Source organism: Penicillium psychrofluorescens, assembly GCF_964197705.1.
Source record: "Penicillium psychrofluorescens genome assembly, chromosome: 3".
Lineage (NCBI taxonomy): Eukaryota > Fungi > Ascomycota > Eurotiomycetes > Eurotiales > Aspergillaceae > Penicillium > Penicillium psychrofluorescens.
This window is the reverse complement of record NC_133441.1, coordinates 1,777,429-1,793,262: the sequence shown is the minus strand read 5'-3', so window position 1 is coordinate 1,793,262 and position 15,834 is coordinate 1,777,429. Positions and strand designations below refer to the sequence as shown.

General features: G+C 52.2%; 7 protein-coding genes across 7 annotated transcripts; all 7 read right to left on the bottom strand.

Moving 5' to 3' along the window:
• Window positions 1–127: 127 nt before the first annotated feature.
• Window positions 128–1,186, bottom strand: PFLUO_LOCUS4804 (uncharacterized protein; the record flags this gene model as incomplete). Its single annotated transcript, XM_073782190.1, has 1 exon — window positions 128–1,186. The coding sequence occupies one exon, from the start codon at window positions 1,184–1,186 to the stop codon at window positions 128–130; it is 1,059 nt and encodes a 352-aa protein (XP_073638870.1).
• Window positions 1,187–2,910: 1,724 nt separating this feature from the next.
• Window positions 2,911–3,636, bottom strand: PFLUO_LOCUS4803 (uncharacterized protein; the record flags this gene model as incomplete). The annotated part of the gene is made up of 1 exon (XM_073782189.1): window positions 2,911–3,636. The coding sequence occupies one exon, from the start codon at window positions 3,634–3,636 to the stop codon at window positions 2,911–2,913; it is 726 nt and encodes a 241-aa protein (XP_073638869.1).
• Window positions 3,637–4,330: 694 nt separating this feature from the next.
• On the bottom strand, window positions 4,331–5,254 carry PFLUO_LOCUS4802 (uncharacterized protein; the record flags this gene model as incomplete). The annotated part of the gene is made up of 2 exons (XM_073782187.1): window positions 4,331–4,590; window positions 4,696–5,254. The coding sequence occupies 2 exons, from the start codon at window positions 5,252–5,254 to the stop codon at window positions 4,331–4,333; spliced, it is 819 nt and encodes a 272-aa protein (XP_073638868.1).
• Window positions 5,255–5,845: 591 nt separating this feature from the next.
• On the bottom strand, window positions 5,846–7,684 carry PFLUO_LOCUS4801 (ferroxidase fet3; the record flags this gene model as incomplete). The annotated part of the gene is made up of 1 exon (XM_073782186.1): window positions 5,846–7,684. The coding sequence occupies one exon, from the start codon at window positions 7,682–7,684 to the stop codon at window positions 5,846–5,848; it is 1,839 nt and encodes a 612-aa protein (XP_073638867.1).
• Window positions 7,685–8,491: 807 nt separating this feature from the next.
• PFLUO_LOCUS4800 (high-affinity iron permease) lies at window positions 8,492–9,820 on the bottom strand (the record flags this gene model as incomplete). Its single annotated transcript, XM_073782185.1, has 4 exons — window positions 8,492–9,041; window positions 9,098–9,543; window positions 9,597–9,724; window positions 9,790–9,820. The coding sequence occupies 4 exons, from the start codon at window positions 9,818–9,820 to the stop codon at window positions 8,492–8,494; spliced, it is 1,155 nt and encodes a 384-aa protein (XP_073638866.1).
• Window positions 9,821–10,548: 728 nt separating this feature from the next.
• Window positions 10,549–12,066, bottom strand: PFLUO_LOCUS4799 (multidrug-resistance type transporter aminotriazole resistance; the record flags this gene model as incomplete). The annotated part of the gene is made up of 1 exon (XM_073782184.1): window positions 10,549–12,066. The coding sequence occupies one exon, from the start codon at window positions 12,064–12,066 to the stop codon at window positions 10,549–10,551; it is 1,518 nt and encodes a 505-aa protein (XP_073638865.1).
• A 543-nt stretch (window positions 12,067–12,609) lies between these two features.
• On the bottom strand, window positions 12,610–14,448 carry PFLUO_LOCUS4798 (uncharacterized protein; the record flags this gene model as incomplete). Its single annotated transcript, XM_073782183.1, has 4 exons — window positions 12,610–13,361; window positions 13,412–14,189; window positions 14,243–14,388; window positions 14,436–14,448. The coding sequence occupies 4 exons, from the start codon at window positions 14,446–14,448 to the stop codon at window positions 12,610–12,612; spliced, it is 1,689 nt and encodes a 562-aa protein (XP_073638864.1).
• Between the last annotated feature and the right edge of the window lie 1,386 nt (window positions 14,449–15,834).

Sequence of the window (15,834 nt, the reverse complement as noted above, 5' to 3'; positions counted from 1 at the left end):
GTGGATGGAACCGGTTGTGATGCTTTTGCTAAAAAGGCTTCAACACACGCTAAATCGTAGGCGAGATGTGCCTCAAAAAATGATGAGCAAAAAGATGATGTTGGTGACGATGGGAAGAAAAGGGGATTCAAGCCCGAATGCGAGATGATCGGAATGCAGCCATGTCAATCGACTCGGCTGATATGGAAGAGTTATCATCGACTTCAATGTCGCCGCCGCCGGTCCCTTGTGTCGAGGACTTGCTGGCGGCAGTAATTGCTGCGATGCGAGCCATTCGTGCTGAACTCGGGGTGGGCGGTGGTTTGGCCGCCTCCTTCTCCCTCTCCTCCCTCTCTTCGGGCGACAGCTGTTTCTTCTCATCCGTAAGACGCCCCACCTCATTCCTGGCCGCGTCCAGCACCATATTAAACTTCTCTTCCACACCATCGAGTTCCATAGCACAGTCACCCGACCGGAGGATTTGATAGGCCGCCGTCTCGCAGAGCCCGTGTGCCAGCTCGAGTTGTTTATCGGCAAAGTCAAAGGGGGAGTCCTGACGGACCGAACTGGCACCACGAACGCCGACAACACCAGATTGTGTCCGCATGCTGCGAACGCGCGCGAGACCCGTGGGTTCCGTCTTCCCGCTCAAGACGGCCGACGAGTTAATCACGCTGGCATTGCTTAGCAAGTTGGAGCGGATTCCCGTGCGCGGCATGGTCGAAATCTTTGCACGCCGGAGATGGTTCCTCGCCTTGCCGATGTCCTGCACAATCTCCTCCAGAGACTTCTGCGTGTGGCCGTCGTACTCGATGATGAGGTTGTGCCGCGTACTCACGAACGCGTACCGCTCCGCCGAGTCGAGAGACGGCGCCTCGTCTGTGCGGCGCTTGAGACCGGTCCGCGGGCGTTGCTCTTCCGACTCGGACGGCTCGGTTGTCGGGTTGGTGGACGTCTCGGTGGCTTCCAAGCGAGGGCTTGCTCGCTCGGCGATTGGGACCATGTTGTCATCGGTGCGGATGGAGCAGATCGAGCTGTTCTTCCGCCGGCGGGTTTTGCCTGATGTGTGCCGCCGGTAGGTCTCAGCGAATTCGGCGTGTTTGGCGGAGGTGTGGCTGGCGAGCTCTGCTACACGGGTGACCCAAGCCGGAAGGTTGTCTGTTAGGTAGGTGAAGGCCCCCAGAGCATCCGTCGGGGGTGCAGCCATGGTCGGAGCGTAGGGACACCCACGGGTCGCAGATGGATTAAGAAGGGTTGGGGTATGGTTAGATCTCTCCGAGAGATGTATATTCGAGGGTTCGTTTCGTCGTCAAATCGTGAGGTCGACCAAAATAAAGGCGGCAGGTCGGGGGATAACCGGGGCGCCACCGGGTGGATTATTTCGATGTGATGGAAGCGGCCGAGGGCGTCACTTTCAGCACGGTCGGCAAGCTTTAAATTCCCACCACGCTCTTTTCTGAGTTGACGGAGGAAGAGAGCGTGAATGTCGGGAAGAAAAGAAGTCGGATGGTGAGTTAGGAGGGGTTGGGGAGGGCAAGGCAAGTGCCAACAACAAGAAGAATAATTATGGGGGAGACGGGCCGGGAAGGGGAGTTTGAAAGGATCGGGAGAAGCGAGGGAGGGCGAGTTGGTATTGGTATTACCGTGGGAGACCGGGCGCGGGTGTGGTCCCCGGCCCGCTAGACTAATATGACAGCTGCATGCCCGACAGCGGTACGGCTCCTCGTTCAATCGTACCTCATTTGTTCGCGAGTTGGCTACAGTACGTACCTCCATGGAGGAGCGGTGAAAATAGTCTCCAGACAACGGGCTAACAGGACACCTATCTCCTAATAGAGCAGTTGTAGGTATGGTGTGGGGGCGGGTGTGGATGTTGGAGTTTGATCGCCATGGACTAGTTCCCTCAAATGCAGCGGGCGGAGCCCAACCCGTTGCTGCGAGACGTTTGCTTCCCATCTGTCATGGGAATGAAATCCATCTCGAGTCCGGTCAGCAAGTCATGGCAATTGACGGTGCAGAGAAGCTGCACTGCAACTTCACTAATAATAACCTGGGGCCAATTCGTTCTAGCCAACGAGGCCCCTAGAAGTCAGGGGGTGGCCGGGACAGAGCCATCACAGAGCCACCACCGAGCCACCACAGCCGCCATCCGAGTCAAAGTCGGTCCAAGACAGCTGTCAGAATGGCATCCTGACCAGGGATTAAGTATTCACGCCATTCCCAAGACAGACATGACACGTAACGGTCGGGGACTCGGGGAGTCGCACGGGGTTTACAGGGGTGCGGCGTGTCTGTACCAGGCGTGACCGGACTTAACTTACATACAAGGCGATCCTGCGCGGGACGGGCCAGCCAGATCAACCCGTCTCCATGATTATTATTGGCTCATCGAGCGGAGTTGCTTCTCTCGGTCGTGACACGAGTGCCAGTCATTCCTAGAGGATCGGCCGTACTTTTGTGCTCAATTCCAAATAATGGGGGCCGAAGACAAGGACTGGATAGGCTGTTGTCTCCTGGACGGGATTACTTATTGTGGTGACACTCCAGCGGTGACACCGGTCTAAGCGATAAACACCTTCCTAACGCACTCATATACGATCATCTCCGGCGCTTCTTTACTGCGAAGGACTCGACGTAGCGGTCGATCGACATCACGTGTGCGGTTGGAACCCTACAGATACTGCAGGGTCATGATGGTCGATGTTATTAACATGACTGCCGGCTCATCTAGAATCAGAGGGCACGGAAAGAAACAAAACAGATCCCCGTCTTGATCGGCTCGTCTGCATGAGATGGCACAGAAAGAAAAGAAAAACTCCCCAGGATGACCATCCTTCAGATGTCAAGAGAAAAAACAAAGATCGTCGATCATACACATAACATCATAACCAGGCGACAGAAGTGTCTGGTCGCCGGAGCACTGCGGGAGGCTCACTTGGCCAGACCATTGACCCAGGTCTCCAGCCAGTTGTCGACAGTGCGGCGGACCGCGGTGGCGGCGTTCAGGGTGGCCTTGTGAGCCTGCATGCTGGCCTGGATCTTCATGTCGAACTCGCCCAGCTTCTCCTGCAACTCCTTGGCAAAGACCTTGTGAACGGCTATGGCGCCGGCAGCCTCGAGAGCGACCTCGGGGAGATCGGGAAGAGTACGAGGCTTGGGAGCGACGACGGGCTTGCAGGGACGACCACGCTTGCGCTTCAGGGCGAGGGTAAGGCCCGCGGCGATATCCTCAGGCTCCTCAGACAGAGTGGGACGGCCACGCTTGCGGCTCCGGGTGGAATTCCAGGGTATATCCTCGGGCTCCTCGGACAGAGTGGAAGCCTCAGAAAAGTTGTCCTCCCGGCGGTCATACTCACCGGCCTCGATGGCCCTCAGGACAGCATCAATATCAGCATCCGGGATGATGTGACGTTCATTGTTGGTCGCAGCCGTGGCCACGTTGTTAGCAGCACTAGAAGTAGCAACAGTGCCAGAAGCAGCGGCGCGGCGCCCGGCGTTGAGAGCGGGCGCGGACTTGAAAGCAACAGGAGCAGTGGGGGCAGCGTCCTCAGCGCCCAGGTGGTGCGTGCACCGTTTTTTCTTGGCCTTGCACTCATCACAGGCCTTCTGGCGAGTGGCCTTCTTCTCATCGTTGGAACCGGACTTGTCACCAGCCATGTCGTTTGCTGCGACGCGTCCCGTCAGCACCAGACTTTCGTTCTCGACGCGCCAAAAGTCTAGAAGATCCTATACTCACTTTGAGATGAAAGATTTGGTATGGGATTTGAAGAGAAATGTGAATGTGGGCGCGTGGCGGATAGAGAGAGACAGTTGTGTGGGAGGATGTACGGACGCAGGAACCGACAGCGAGGAACGAACAAGATATCAGGGCAGCTCCCAACAAGAACCTCAAGCAGGCGCTCCTCTCGCACAGGCAGCCGCCTACTAATCCCATTCACAGACTTTAACAATGAATATGAAGCAATCGAATGAGATGGAAATCTAGATTCACTAATACTATCAGAACAGAAGCTTTTGTCGATCTTGGTTATATGCTGTGAGCGCAAGACGATATTCAGACGGTCAACTCCGGCAAACTTTGCACGGCGCAGAATGAAAGAAAAAAGCAGACCTTTTATCGCTTCTCAAAGACATGAGCAATTCGTTTGAGAAGGCCTGCATGGAGGCATCTATCCAAGGCATCCATTTTGATATTGAGAAATAGCAGCCTCATTTGAGCACTTGCATATCCCTACAACTGCAACACTTTTGTTGATAGAAAGACACAAGAAGCTGGCACAGGCTCTATTGTGACCCGATAACCTGTAGTCTACGGTTTTATATGGTAGATATTCCTATCCGCAAACATGTACTATGGCCACAGTTCAGTCTCGACCCAATTATCCCCCGATGAATGGTCACCATTGCCCTCCAAAGTCCATTTCCACCGGCGAACGTCTTCTGGGTTCGTCAGATCCAAGCGCTCCACTTCTTCAGGCTGAATGACCACAACTCGGAAATTCGCACGGGCGACGGGGTCATGCAAATCAGTGACTTTCTGCGCCATCTTCAAGCGTGGATCGCTGGGTTCTTGTGATCTGGGCTGACCAGGTGGTGGATTTCTGAAAGAGCCTGGTTTCTAGGTCAGCACGGACAAGCAGACACCAAGACAAAGAAGCGATTGTGTTGTGTCTCCGTATGCGACAAACAGGAAAGCAGCACCAAAAAAAGACGTACCTCTCATGAACGGAGAGTGATTGGCAAAGTACTTGGTAACAGCCTTCTCCCAAGACCATTTCTCCTTACCCGATGTATCAGCATTGCCATCATCCTTGACCCTCAGTCCCTTTTGAACCGCCGACCGGGCCCACTTCTCCTGTGTATCTGTCTCGCCGAGGGGATTCCCAATTGCAAACGCTTTCCCCTTAATCCGCCACTGGGCGTTGAGATCCTTCAACCAGAAGACAGCCTCGATCTCCTGGCTCGACAACTCCAACTGCGCGAGCTTTTCCATCCGCACATCGGTGGTGAGCGTGAACAGGTCACTCTCGTAAAGTGAGGGATTGCCGCCGTCTTCTACCTGCTGCTCCATATCCTTTGCGCCGCTGGGGTGCAGTGTGAGCTCGGGGAAGAAGCCGCGGAAGCCACAGGTGCGCACTCGCGGAACGGGGCGGTTCTGGTCATCGCGCCCGATGGTGCCGATTGTGAATTCATGGTCGGATGTTTGGCTGAGGTGGGAGTCTAGGACCTCGCGCCAGGGTGCGCGGGATGGGCCACTTGATGATGGGGTGGTCATTGTGGATGTTGAGTATAAGTACGCCGATGCAGTCGGAGCGCTGATGCGGGGACCCAAGCGACGAGGGTGGTTGATTGAAGTAGTATAGAAGTGTCTGAGGCAGACTCGAGAAAGGCTGGTGCTGCTACAAGGTCCCAAGAAAACAAGAAACATGAGTCTTCTGCAGAATCGACCCTTGATCTTGCCGAGAGACCGGATGCTGGTTGGGTGACGTTGATGGACGCAAGATATGGCCCGTGCGCCTGTCCATTATCTGATCGGCGATTGTGATTGTTCTTGACCAATTTGCAGAACAATAGGGTAGAGACAACTTGCAAGGTGCATTACCTTGCTCTCTTGATTGATGGTGAGCTCTAGTGTCGACATGCCGTATCAAGACTATATCTGATGTATTCCTCAGACATCTCGCTCCGTTAACGCAAGGGACTGGAATATCTTATGAGTGGTGTTGAAAGTTGGAGCCAATGGACACCACGCTCTAAGCGCGACACAAATGAGACTCGACAGCGTACAGCGACTATACCAATGTGACAGACAAATCATTAATATTCTTGATACAAAAAATCTCCCAAAAATGGACATGCAACGCGCCTAGTTACTATTGGAGTCCTCGCCCGCTTCCCGCTTCTTCGACTTCTTCGTCTCAAGACCCGTCATGCCGTAAACGGTAATGAAAGCCATTCCGCAAAACGCAGCAACACAAGAAAACACCAAAGCAATGATACCTCTGTCCGTAAAGCCAGCGGGCAGCCACTTAACCTGCTTATTCTGGCCCTGCAGATCAAGAAAGTCCTCAGTGTTGCCTGCGGCATTGCCTTCATGTTGCATACCACCGGCTCGACAAGCTGCATACTGGTCTTCGGCAATGGACACGCGTTCCTGGATTTGCTGGGGAGCTTCGATCAGCGTCATCGCCAGGCCCTGCGACAGATGCCAGTCGATGTGGCAGTGGAAGAACCATACGCCGGGGTTATCGGCGACGAAGCGGATGACGAAGTGGCCCTGCGGCGGAAGAACGAGGGTGTCTCGTCGGGCTGGGTACTTGGGGAACGCCGTGTGGTTCGAAGGGTTATATGGGACTGGGTCGCCATTCAGGTAGCTGTAGAAGTTGGGCCCGTACGGCGGAGCACGCTCGATGACCTGGAAGTTGTGGCCGTGCAGATGGAATGGATGGGTACCAGTGTCGCCGTTGTTCAGAATGATCTCCACCACTTGGTTGTGGCCGAGAACATAGGGATGGGTGAATTCGCCGTAGATCTCGGAGTTGGTGGAGAGGTCACCGGACGAAAGCACGGAGTAAAGGGTTGGAACTTTGGGCTTGGTGTAGGAAATATTGTTGAGGAAGGCGTACGAAGCACCGTTGCCCAGGTCTTGCATGATGACGGTCACATCAATGGTGAGGTCAGGATCAGGCAGTAGGGGCTCATGGTCCCAGGGCACGAGGTTGACATCGTCAAATGGATTGAGCTCAGTGGCAACGGCTACCTTCATCACGGCCTGAGGATGGGCGGCCGAGGCGTCGTATTCCAACCAGTTGGTGTTGTTGAGTTGTAGATTGGATGGAATGGTATCTAACAAAGCAGAGTCGGCGACAGTCACGATGGGGAAATTTTTGTTCGCCGTGCTTTTGGTGGTGACGAGAATCGAGTATCGTTGAGCGACGGCGATGTAGAGAATATCGGCCTCCTGGGGTTCCACATATACCCCGTCGATCTCAACAATGCGGAAGCTGTGGTCTTCGATATAGAAATACTGACCCACAAACGCTCCAATATTTATCAACCGGAACATGTAGGTCTTGTCAGGTTGAACGGAAATGCTCGTGTTCAACGTGTCATTGAAGAGGAATGCGTTGGGAAGAGGCTCTGCGCCTGTCGGGTTGGCTAGATTGATAAACGAGGGGCCGATATCCTCGATCAATTCATGATACCAGTCACTCATCGTGACGGTAAACTCCTCATCGTACATGTCGTTGAAGTATGCCTCGGTGTCGTGCACGATCAACGCCTGTCGATAGCCGTCCGGGTAACAATAATTCGTATGGCAATGGTACCAGTATGTTCCATTCTGATTGACGGTGAAGTCGTAGGTGAACGACGAGCCTGGCACAATCGGGCATTGAGTGACCATCGATGGCCCGTCCATGTTGTTCGTGCCATTCTGGAACATGCCATGCCAATGAATGGAGGCGCTCTTGTCTCCTAGGCCGTTGTACATGTTGACAACCAGCCGGTCTCCTTTATTCACCTCCACCACGGGCAACGGCCATTGCCCGTTGATGCCGACCACCTTGCGGTCGTAGAGGCCGTCCGGGTTGGCAGTGACCCAGGTCACATTCCAATCAAACTGGACCGTTTTCGCCTGGCAGCATTGCAGGCAGAAGAAAACTGCGGAGAGGCAGAGAAGCAGGCCTCGCACCGAACTGGCCATCTTGCAAGGGATTCGTCTATTGCCTGAAGGGAGAGAGGGGAGACGGACAAGACTCATGCAGATGGAGAACCGACCATAAAAGCCAATAGCTACCGCATGACTAAACACTGAAAAACGAGTCCGGGTATCGGGTTCACGGTGGGCGGGTGATAAGATTCTATTATCGATCAGGCGGTAAAAAATACACGATGAGTGGGGCAGCGCTAGAAGAATTGCAAAAACGAGTGGAGTGGGAGGACAGCCCGTGCTCCTGCTGAGAGAAATAATGCCGACTTTCGGTCGAAGAGTGGTCCAATACTTTCCTCGATCGTCTCAGGAAAAGGTCCCATTTCTTACCAAGGGTCAAGGGTCGAAAACTTCCGTGATGGGCTGACACGGAATAATAATGAAAATTGGGATCAACATGGATCCCCCCTAGGTTACAAGGAATGTTTAGCCGAGTCCATATCTGATCCCGGTAATCAGATGCCGGTCAGGCCGCTCATTGGCGAGGACGGGGTTACTTCGGCCTATGCCCTAAGCCTGCGTCAACCCGTGCGCAAAGTATTATGGCACGTTTCGTACAGTTTGCAAAAATGGTGTCCCGCACATTCCTATAAACACAGAAATTCGGCTATTGCCGCTGGTGCCGGCGATTTCAAGTGTTTGGCATCGGAGATCGAATTTCAGAATATTGTACCGTGAATTTTGTCAGATATTATGAAGATAGGATTTCTTAATCTAGTATGGAAGACGGAGGCCATAGCTTTTCGACCCCCCCGACAGTGGGAATATTTAGACAGAACACGCACATAAAACACCCAGCTCTCAGGGCTCAGCCTGTCTGACAGTAGAAACACCAACCTCAGATGTCTTCTCCATCATACCAGTATGGCCCACCGCACCACTTGCTTCGGCCGGAGTCGGCTCTTCCAGGGACTCGCGGAAGATGAAAGCCTTGACCCTTGCCTTGAACGCCCCGATTCGGTTGAATACGGGGTCAACCAGAGGCAGAGAGCCTCGTCGTTCGCGATACAGCATTGCTCCATAGCCCACCATGACCGCAATCCAGTAGAAGTTGTAAGCGAGCACCGAGCCATAGGTGGCCGAGTTGGTCCATCCCAGCAGCGCGTTGAAGATACCCCATCCGCCGCCGCCACCCAATTCAGGGTTACAGCAGTTAACGTGCCAGACGCTTTGATTGATGTTATAAGACCCTGGGCCAGATCCAGTTTCGGAAGCATCGCCGCCGATGACCTTGCTCCAAGCGTGGTTTTGGAAGTACCAAACGCCACGCGAAAACAGACCTCCGGCAACGAGATAGAGGAAACAGGTAGAGATGATTAGGAAGATTTGGAGCGATGTCTCTTTTCCTCCCCTGTGTAGATGATAGGTCAGCTCTGCCTCCCGAATGTTTCGGCTTTTGCATCTTACTTGTAGATGATGTAGCCGACCAATATTCCTGCCAAGAGACCACACACCACGGCCAGAGGGAACGAGGTGGCCGGCAACCCTAGTCCGACACCGCCGACGTAGACAACGCATTCGAGGCCCTCGCGAAGCACCGTCACAAACGGCAAGATGAACATAGCATATTTCTCCAGCCATCTCTTGAAGCGGCCCTTACTCGGCTTTTCCGCATTCTTCTGTTGCTCCAGAGCCTTGGCGAGCTTGATGCGCCACTTATCCTGGAGCTTTGAGACGCGCAGCAGAGCGGCGCCCATCAGCGAGATGATCAGCGACGATATGATGGCCAGAACACCTTCCCAGATGTCTTCCGTGCTGGAGAAGGTGTCGGTGCCCAGGCCATAGAAAGCGCCGATCATGCCGGCGCCAACACAGAGACAGATGAAGAGACCCAGGCCACATCCTAGCCAAACCTATGCAGGATAGGTCAGTTTTTGCAAGTTTTGGCCGTAAAATATCAGCTCACCTGCTTGACAAGTCGTTTATGTGTCGCAGGATCTCCATCAGGGCCTCCTATGGCCTGTTTCAGGAATGCCAGTAGGACTGACACGACCACCGTGGTCTCGATGCATTCTCGGAAGCAGATGAAAAACACTGAATAGGCGCGGAATCGTCAGTTAAATAATTCGCGGGATCCCTAACGGAAGGGGGATGCTCACCCGTCACGGCGAAGACAGTGTTGTTGCCCATTTTGTCTGTCAGTGGCGTGGTCCCAGAGACAGCACTTGACTACTTCACCGATCACAAAAGGAATGAAGAAGTTCGAGTGGGCTGGCTGATTGATAAGGCGGGCGGCCGACCGCGACTCCGGAGCATTTTGAAAATTACAACGGTATGCGGGCCTGCGTCCGTGTTGCCCGTAGCTCCACACCCTTTCTCGAACAAAGTTTTGTGCGGGACCCAAGTTGAGTCCGACACCGGTGCATTTATGGGCGGCAAGTGGAGATGTCGGGCAAATAAGGAGAATAGGGGTCTTAGCGGTCAACTAACTACCGCTATTGGTGTTGGACTACGTACAACAAGGCAAGATGGCTGGCATGGGCTGATCTTTTATTGCTGATCAGGAAAATTCTGCCCACGCGCCTAACCCGGCCGCAAAGTAAACGACGAGTTCTGGGGGGAGGCACCTGGGCCGTGTATGGACTCAATGTGGGCCCTAATTTACCACGGATGGGACGCCCTAGTACGTTTTCCTGCCCGATTGCGGCTATACATGGGAGTGGAAAACGTCAACATTGATCATTATCTGATTGATAATCGTGCGAGGAAAGATCAGTGACGAGACTAAGAAACCTAAAATGGTATCTGATCCGATCGTCGTCGTGGTGAGTGAGTATTATAGGATATCGACTGGAACATAGTCCAACGTTACAATAATGAAAAGAGTTAAAGTATACGGTATATGCAAAAGGCGTGGTTTATTCATCAGCTTCCTCTTCGACAGCAGTTTTTACCCTCTTCTCCATCTGGTAGACCTTAGCCACGTAGACAGCACTGACAGCCATACCCAATCCACCAAGCCCAATGCCTAGGTACATTGCACCTCGGTATCCCTTGAGAACATCGCTGGGGGTATTCCCTCCATTATTGACATGTACCTCGACAGTGCCCGCGAAGCCCAAACTCAGCGAGATACTGTAGTTGACAACGGTGGTCACCAGCGAGGCAGCAATGCCCTGATGCTTCTTCTCCACCGCGTTCGATAACATCAAGGTAGCAGAAGGGAAGGACATATCCATACCCCAGGGAATAACCAGGAGACACACAAAAGTCAGCGCCCAATAAGTTTGCTGAACCGGCGTAATAGCTGCAAGAACACTTCCCAGCGTGAATGCCGTCATGGACAGAGCCATAATCCACCCCGGTCGCATGCGACCCATCAAGTAGCCGGTGACGCAGCATGCAATAATCCCCATTGGACCGGCGGGGATGAACTCGGCTGAAGCCAGCAAAGGCGTCGCCTGGCGAAATTGCTCGTTGAACCTCCAGAGGTAATAAATCCAGATTCCAAATGAGCCCCAACCACAGGCAATGCAGCCGAGCACGAAAGAAACATCCGAGCTGAGTGCGTGAAAAGGTATAAGAGGATACTCTGCGAAGCGGAATTCGACCAGGAAGAAGGCGGCTATCAGGAGGACCCCAATGATGAGCAGTGCATAGACGTAGGCAGAATTCCATCCCACAACCGGGGCCTGGTTCCAAGCAATGTTTACAAGGATGAGGCCGCCAATTCCACAGACTGCACCGAGGGCATCCAGCTCCTTGATTAGACCAAGGAATGTTGTTTCATGAGAATGTTCGTCATGAACGGACGGAATCACAAAAAAGCCCAAGATAGCACACACCGCAGAGACAATGGCCTCTGTCCAGTAGGTCCACGGCCACCATGCCAGCTGAGAGAAAATCCCTGCAAATACCGCACCCAGAACGACGCAATTCGGTGCTACCGCACCGAATATGGCAAATATCATGTTCTTCTTTTTGCTGGGTGGGTAGGTCGCCCCAAGCAAGGCAATTCCGTTGGGTAACAACATAGCACCGCCGATGCCTTGGAGAACACGAGCAAAGATAAACAGGATATAGTTCGAGTAGTAGCTAAAGCCAGCTACCAGAGACCAGAGACCAAGCCATAGGAATCCGATGAGGAACATTCGACGGTAGCCAAACAGGTCACCACAGCGGCCTGACACCAAAATGAAAGTGCCAACAGTCAAGGAATACCCAGCCAGACACCAACTCAGAATGCCGGGATCTTTGATATCAAAGCTATCACCGACAACGTCCAGAGGAGAGAGACATATACCGATATTTGTCTGCGTCATGAACTGGCCCATGCAAACAATAACAATGAAAATGACCTCGTGAAGAGGTGAGAAGCTTTCTGCTATCCATTGTGTCGAGGAAACTGGCTTGAGCTCAACGCCGTTGGGCTCCATGGTGAGTAATAGCTCACTACTCAAGGTGAATGGTGTCTATTGTGAAAATAATCAATGAGCGAGTTGAATGATGCAGATCCGACTTATCCTCGAGCCACCGGCTTCCCATCAATTAAGCTCTCCTGTTTTGCAGCAGGACAGGTTACCTAATTTGTGGACCATTTATGGAACACGATCGACGCCCTTATTGCACTGATATTCTCTGTGGGCCTTTGAGATAGTCGGCTGTCCTCCATTGTGTGGCCCGAGTTGGTTGAGGTCGATCCACATTTTCATCGTGTCAAGTCCGACCCAGAAAAAAAAGGAGACCGGCACATGTAATCGGCTTTCCGCACTTCAGAGAACCTTGTTGTTCGAGATTAGATGGCGTAATTTTAAAAAATCTTATCAGATGCCGTAGACATCTGCCTTGAATCAATCAACGGTCATCGAGTGTGACCAGCTCTCTTGCATAAGAAGTGCCGAGCACAAGATTCGCATGTAATAGTATAAACAATAATTGAGGAAAATAAAAAAGTTTAAAGCCAATTTTCAGTACATAGATCAGGGCTCTCTACCCAGAATGGTCATCATGACCTCGCGCAACTTGAGTGCACATTGAGACTCATCGCCCAGCACCTCGGTACACCTCCAAGCCACAACCCGGTCCGGTCGAACAAGAACACAACCAGTCTCAGCAACACTGCGAACCCGCGCCCAGTCAAAATAAACGTCCTCATAGCCCTGACGGAAACCAATAGAGTACGAATTCATCTTCACTCCCAAATTTTCTCCCACTTGCGCAGCTGCCGTCTTCCACGCCTCGCCTCCAATACCAGTCAACACGGCGAAGGCGCCATGTCCAGCCAAGTCGATAGTGGAGATGCGGTTCACTGGAATGGCGTTGTTCAGCCATGCATGAGGCAAACGACATCCAGGATACGTATCACGGTTCAGAGTCAGGTCTTGATCTTGCGCGACAACTTGAGGGCTGTAGTACGGCGACTTTTCGTCAGCTGCGTATATACCGGAGCTTTGGTAGAATTGGCCCATCTCTTGTCCAAGAGCATGGTACTCGTGCTCGGTCTCCTCGATAGCAGCTTGGAGTGCGCTGCGCTGCGAACGGCCTTTGCTGGTAGGCAATGCCAATTCGTGCAACGCTTGCACTCTCTGCTCGGGAGTCGGCAAAGCAACCCCGAGGGCTTGCCAGACAGGACCGTGGTGACGGAAAGACTGGTTTGCGCGCGCGACGACACCATGGCCAACGGGTTGGCGCTCCGTAGAGTATGTCTCTAAGAGGGAGGGAGATGCTTGCCCTGGAATTAAGGTTAGATATGCCAACAACAATAACGGAAGCAACGCATACCTTTCAATACATGGGCAACCTTCCAGGCCAGGTTGTAAGCGTCTTGTATACAAGTGTTGGAACCGAGGCCGTTTGAAGGTGGGTGACGGTGAACTGCATCTCCGAGGCAGAACCTTCCAAAGTTAATGTTAGTGCCATTTCCCACTTTGCAAGAACTGAGATCATACACTCTGCCTTTGGAGAAGGACTTTGCGACAACTTCGTTAAGACGCCACTTGGAAACACCCAAAAGTTCCGTGTCGATCGTGTCATCGCCAATGAATTCCTTCATCCGGGCAGTCCATTCCTCTGGGGACGGATTGCAATCCATTTCCTTCCCGCGCTCGGGTAGAACAATAAACAGCCACTCGTCCCATGGCTTGACCATTCTCGCAATGCACGCCCATCCAAACACCGGATGCTCTTTATCTGGTTGCAAGAGCCAATGGAGATTGCCTGTGCGGTACTTCATGTAGCGCGATAGATCGGCCTTCATGTGCACATTAAATGCCGTACCCTGGTCTGGCTGGGTATCCAGCTCGAGGTCTAGTTGCCGGAAGACCTCGCTGCGGGCTCCGTCTGCCCCAAATAGGTATTTTGAGCGGATTTTGTATTGAAACCCTGAAATAGTGTCCCGAAGTGTAGAGGTAGTGCCTGTTGCATCCTGTTCGAACTCGACGAAGGTAGTATCGAACCGGCAAGTGAAACCGTTGAGTGTGGCGTATCTGACCAAAATAGGCTCGAGGAGGGTCTGGGGGAGGTCAACTGGATCGCAGGGACTTGCAATCTCGTATTCGCCCTAATGAAGTCAGTGATTTTCTGCAAAGCATTTGCCTCCCTTCCATTACTGACCTTCCGCTTCGGGTCGTGTCCCCAGGAGTGAATGCGCGCATACTCTTCGCCTGCCATGCTGTATGCCCATCGCGTGTGCATCATGTTCGATCCATCCGTAGCGAGGCGTTTGCATTCCGGTTCTAAGCCAATGTCTCGGAGACATTCTGATATTGATTAGTAAATCTCCTTGCAAGTTTGCCAGGCGACTCACCCATTGCGGCCATGTTCGTAATGTGTGCCCTTGGAGTATCAGCGCTTCCAGGAGCCGCGCTGACCATAATTCCTTGGATGCCTAGATGCATAGTTAGTAATAGGGAGCTAATAGAGGTAAAGTGTTGCCTTGCCATAGTAAGACAGAAAGCTTGCAAGGCCTGCCCCAGCTGGTCCGGTGCCGATTATGAGAACATCGGTGTACGTGATTGGCATCTGCCCGCCATTGCTGTTGTTCAGATGGACTATGGTCATCTTCTGAAGACGTCACTTGCCAGGGGTCTCTCAGGAAAAGAAGTAGCTATTCTCTAGAAGCAAAAGGGGCAGGGAGATGGAACGACTTCAAGTATTTACGGCGAGAAGGAAGTAGAAAATGACATAAATTTAACCATTTCGACCAGAAATATTGGGTACAGCTGATCTAAATCCACTCTTGCCAAGATTTTCGTCACGCATTGTAAGAATTACCGACGTTTTCGCAGTATAAGCCTACGGGAATCAAGACATGAGCTAATAGGTAGCCAGGGTCCACAGTGTCTGATTAAGATCTTCACTCTATCTTATCTGATCGTGTCGGGTGCCACAGTCGGGCAAGCTAAATCACGCAAGTTTTGAGTAATTAGCAGATTGTCCAAGCTCTGTGTGATGTCCCCAATGACGATGCTGGATGATCGGTACTTAAAGGGTTGTCCGATATCGGGTTTTGGTTTAAACCAAAAATTACCCACATCTTCCAGATGTTCATTAGTCATTGAAGTTTGAAGCTGGTTAAACCCGACACGAGCTCGATGCAATCATATCGATGGTATAATGTTCGTGTTATCCTGTTGATGCTGTGCTGTTGGTGCTGTGCTGTTGGTGCTGTGCTGTTGGTGCTCCATGTGTTCCTGCTTGCTGCTCAAACTTGTAAATAGTACTTGCCGTCCTGTTGATGTTATACTTCTATGTTGTCCTACCAAGATTGGCGTTTTCCTATCTATATTTCCTATTGATGTGCGCTGTTGATGCCATCCTTTCGATGTTGCTATATTAACAGGGAACATCAATAGGAAATATCGACACGACAGCATTCAAAGGAAGTATTAACAAAACAGCAGTAGCAGCATAACATTGACAGGGTACCATCGAGAAGATAGCATTGACAGGCAACATCAGCATGCAGTACAGAGACTGTTGCAGTTGGCATACAGTATGAATATGGCCTATCCACATCATTTTGTCGTTCTCGGCTATTCCGATAGAGAAAGACACTCCAGCAAAGTGGACATTTCCCAGCAAGTGGCAAAATGGCCTCCCGCATAGTTAGTCTGCAGAATAGGCGGTAGGCGGCATATTTAGACACGACTACGACGCTCTCTAGTCAAATTCACGGCTTTTTGGAAGACCTACATGTGAGCTAT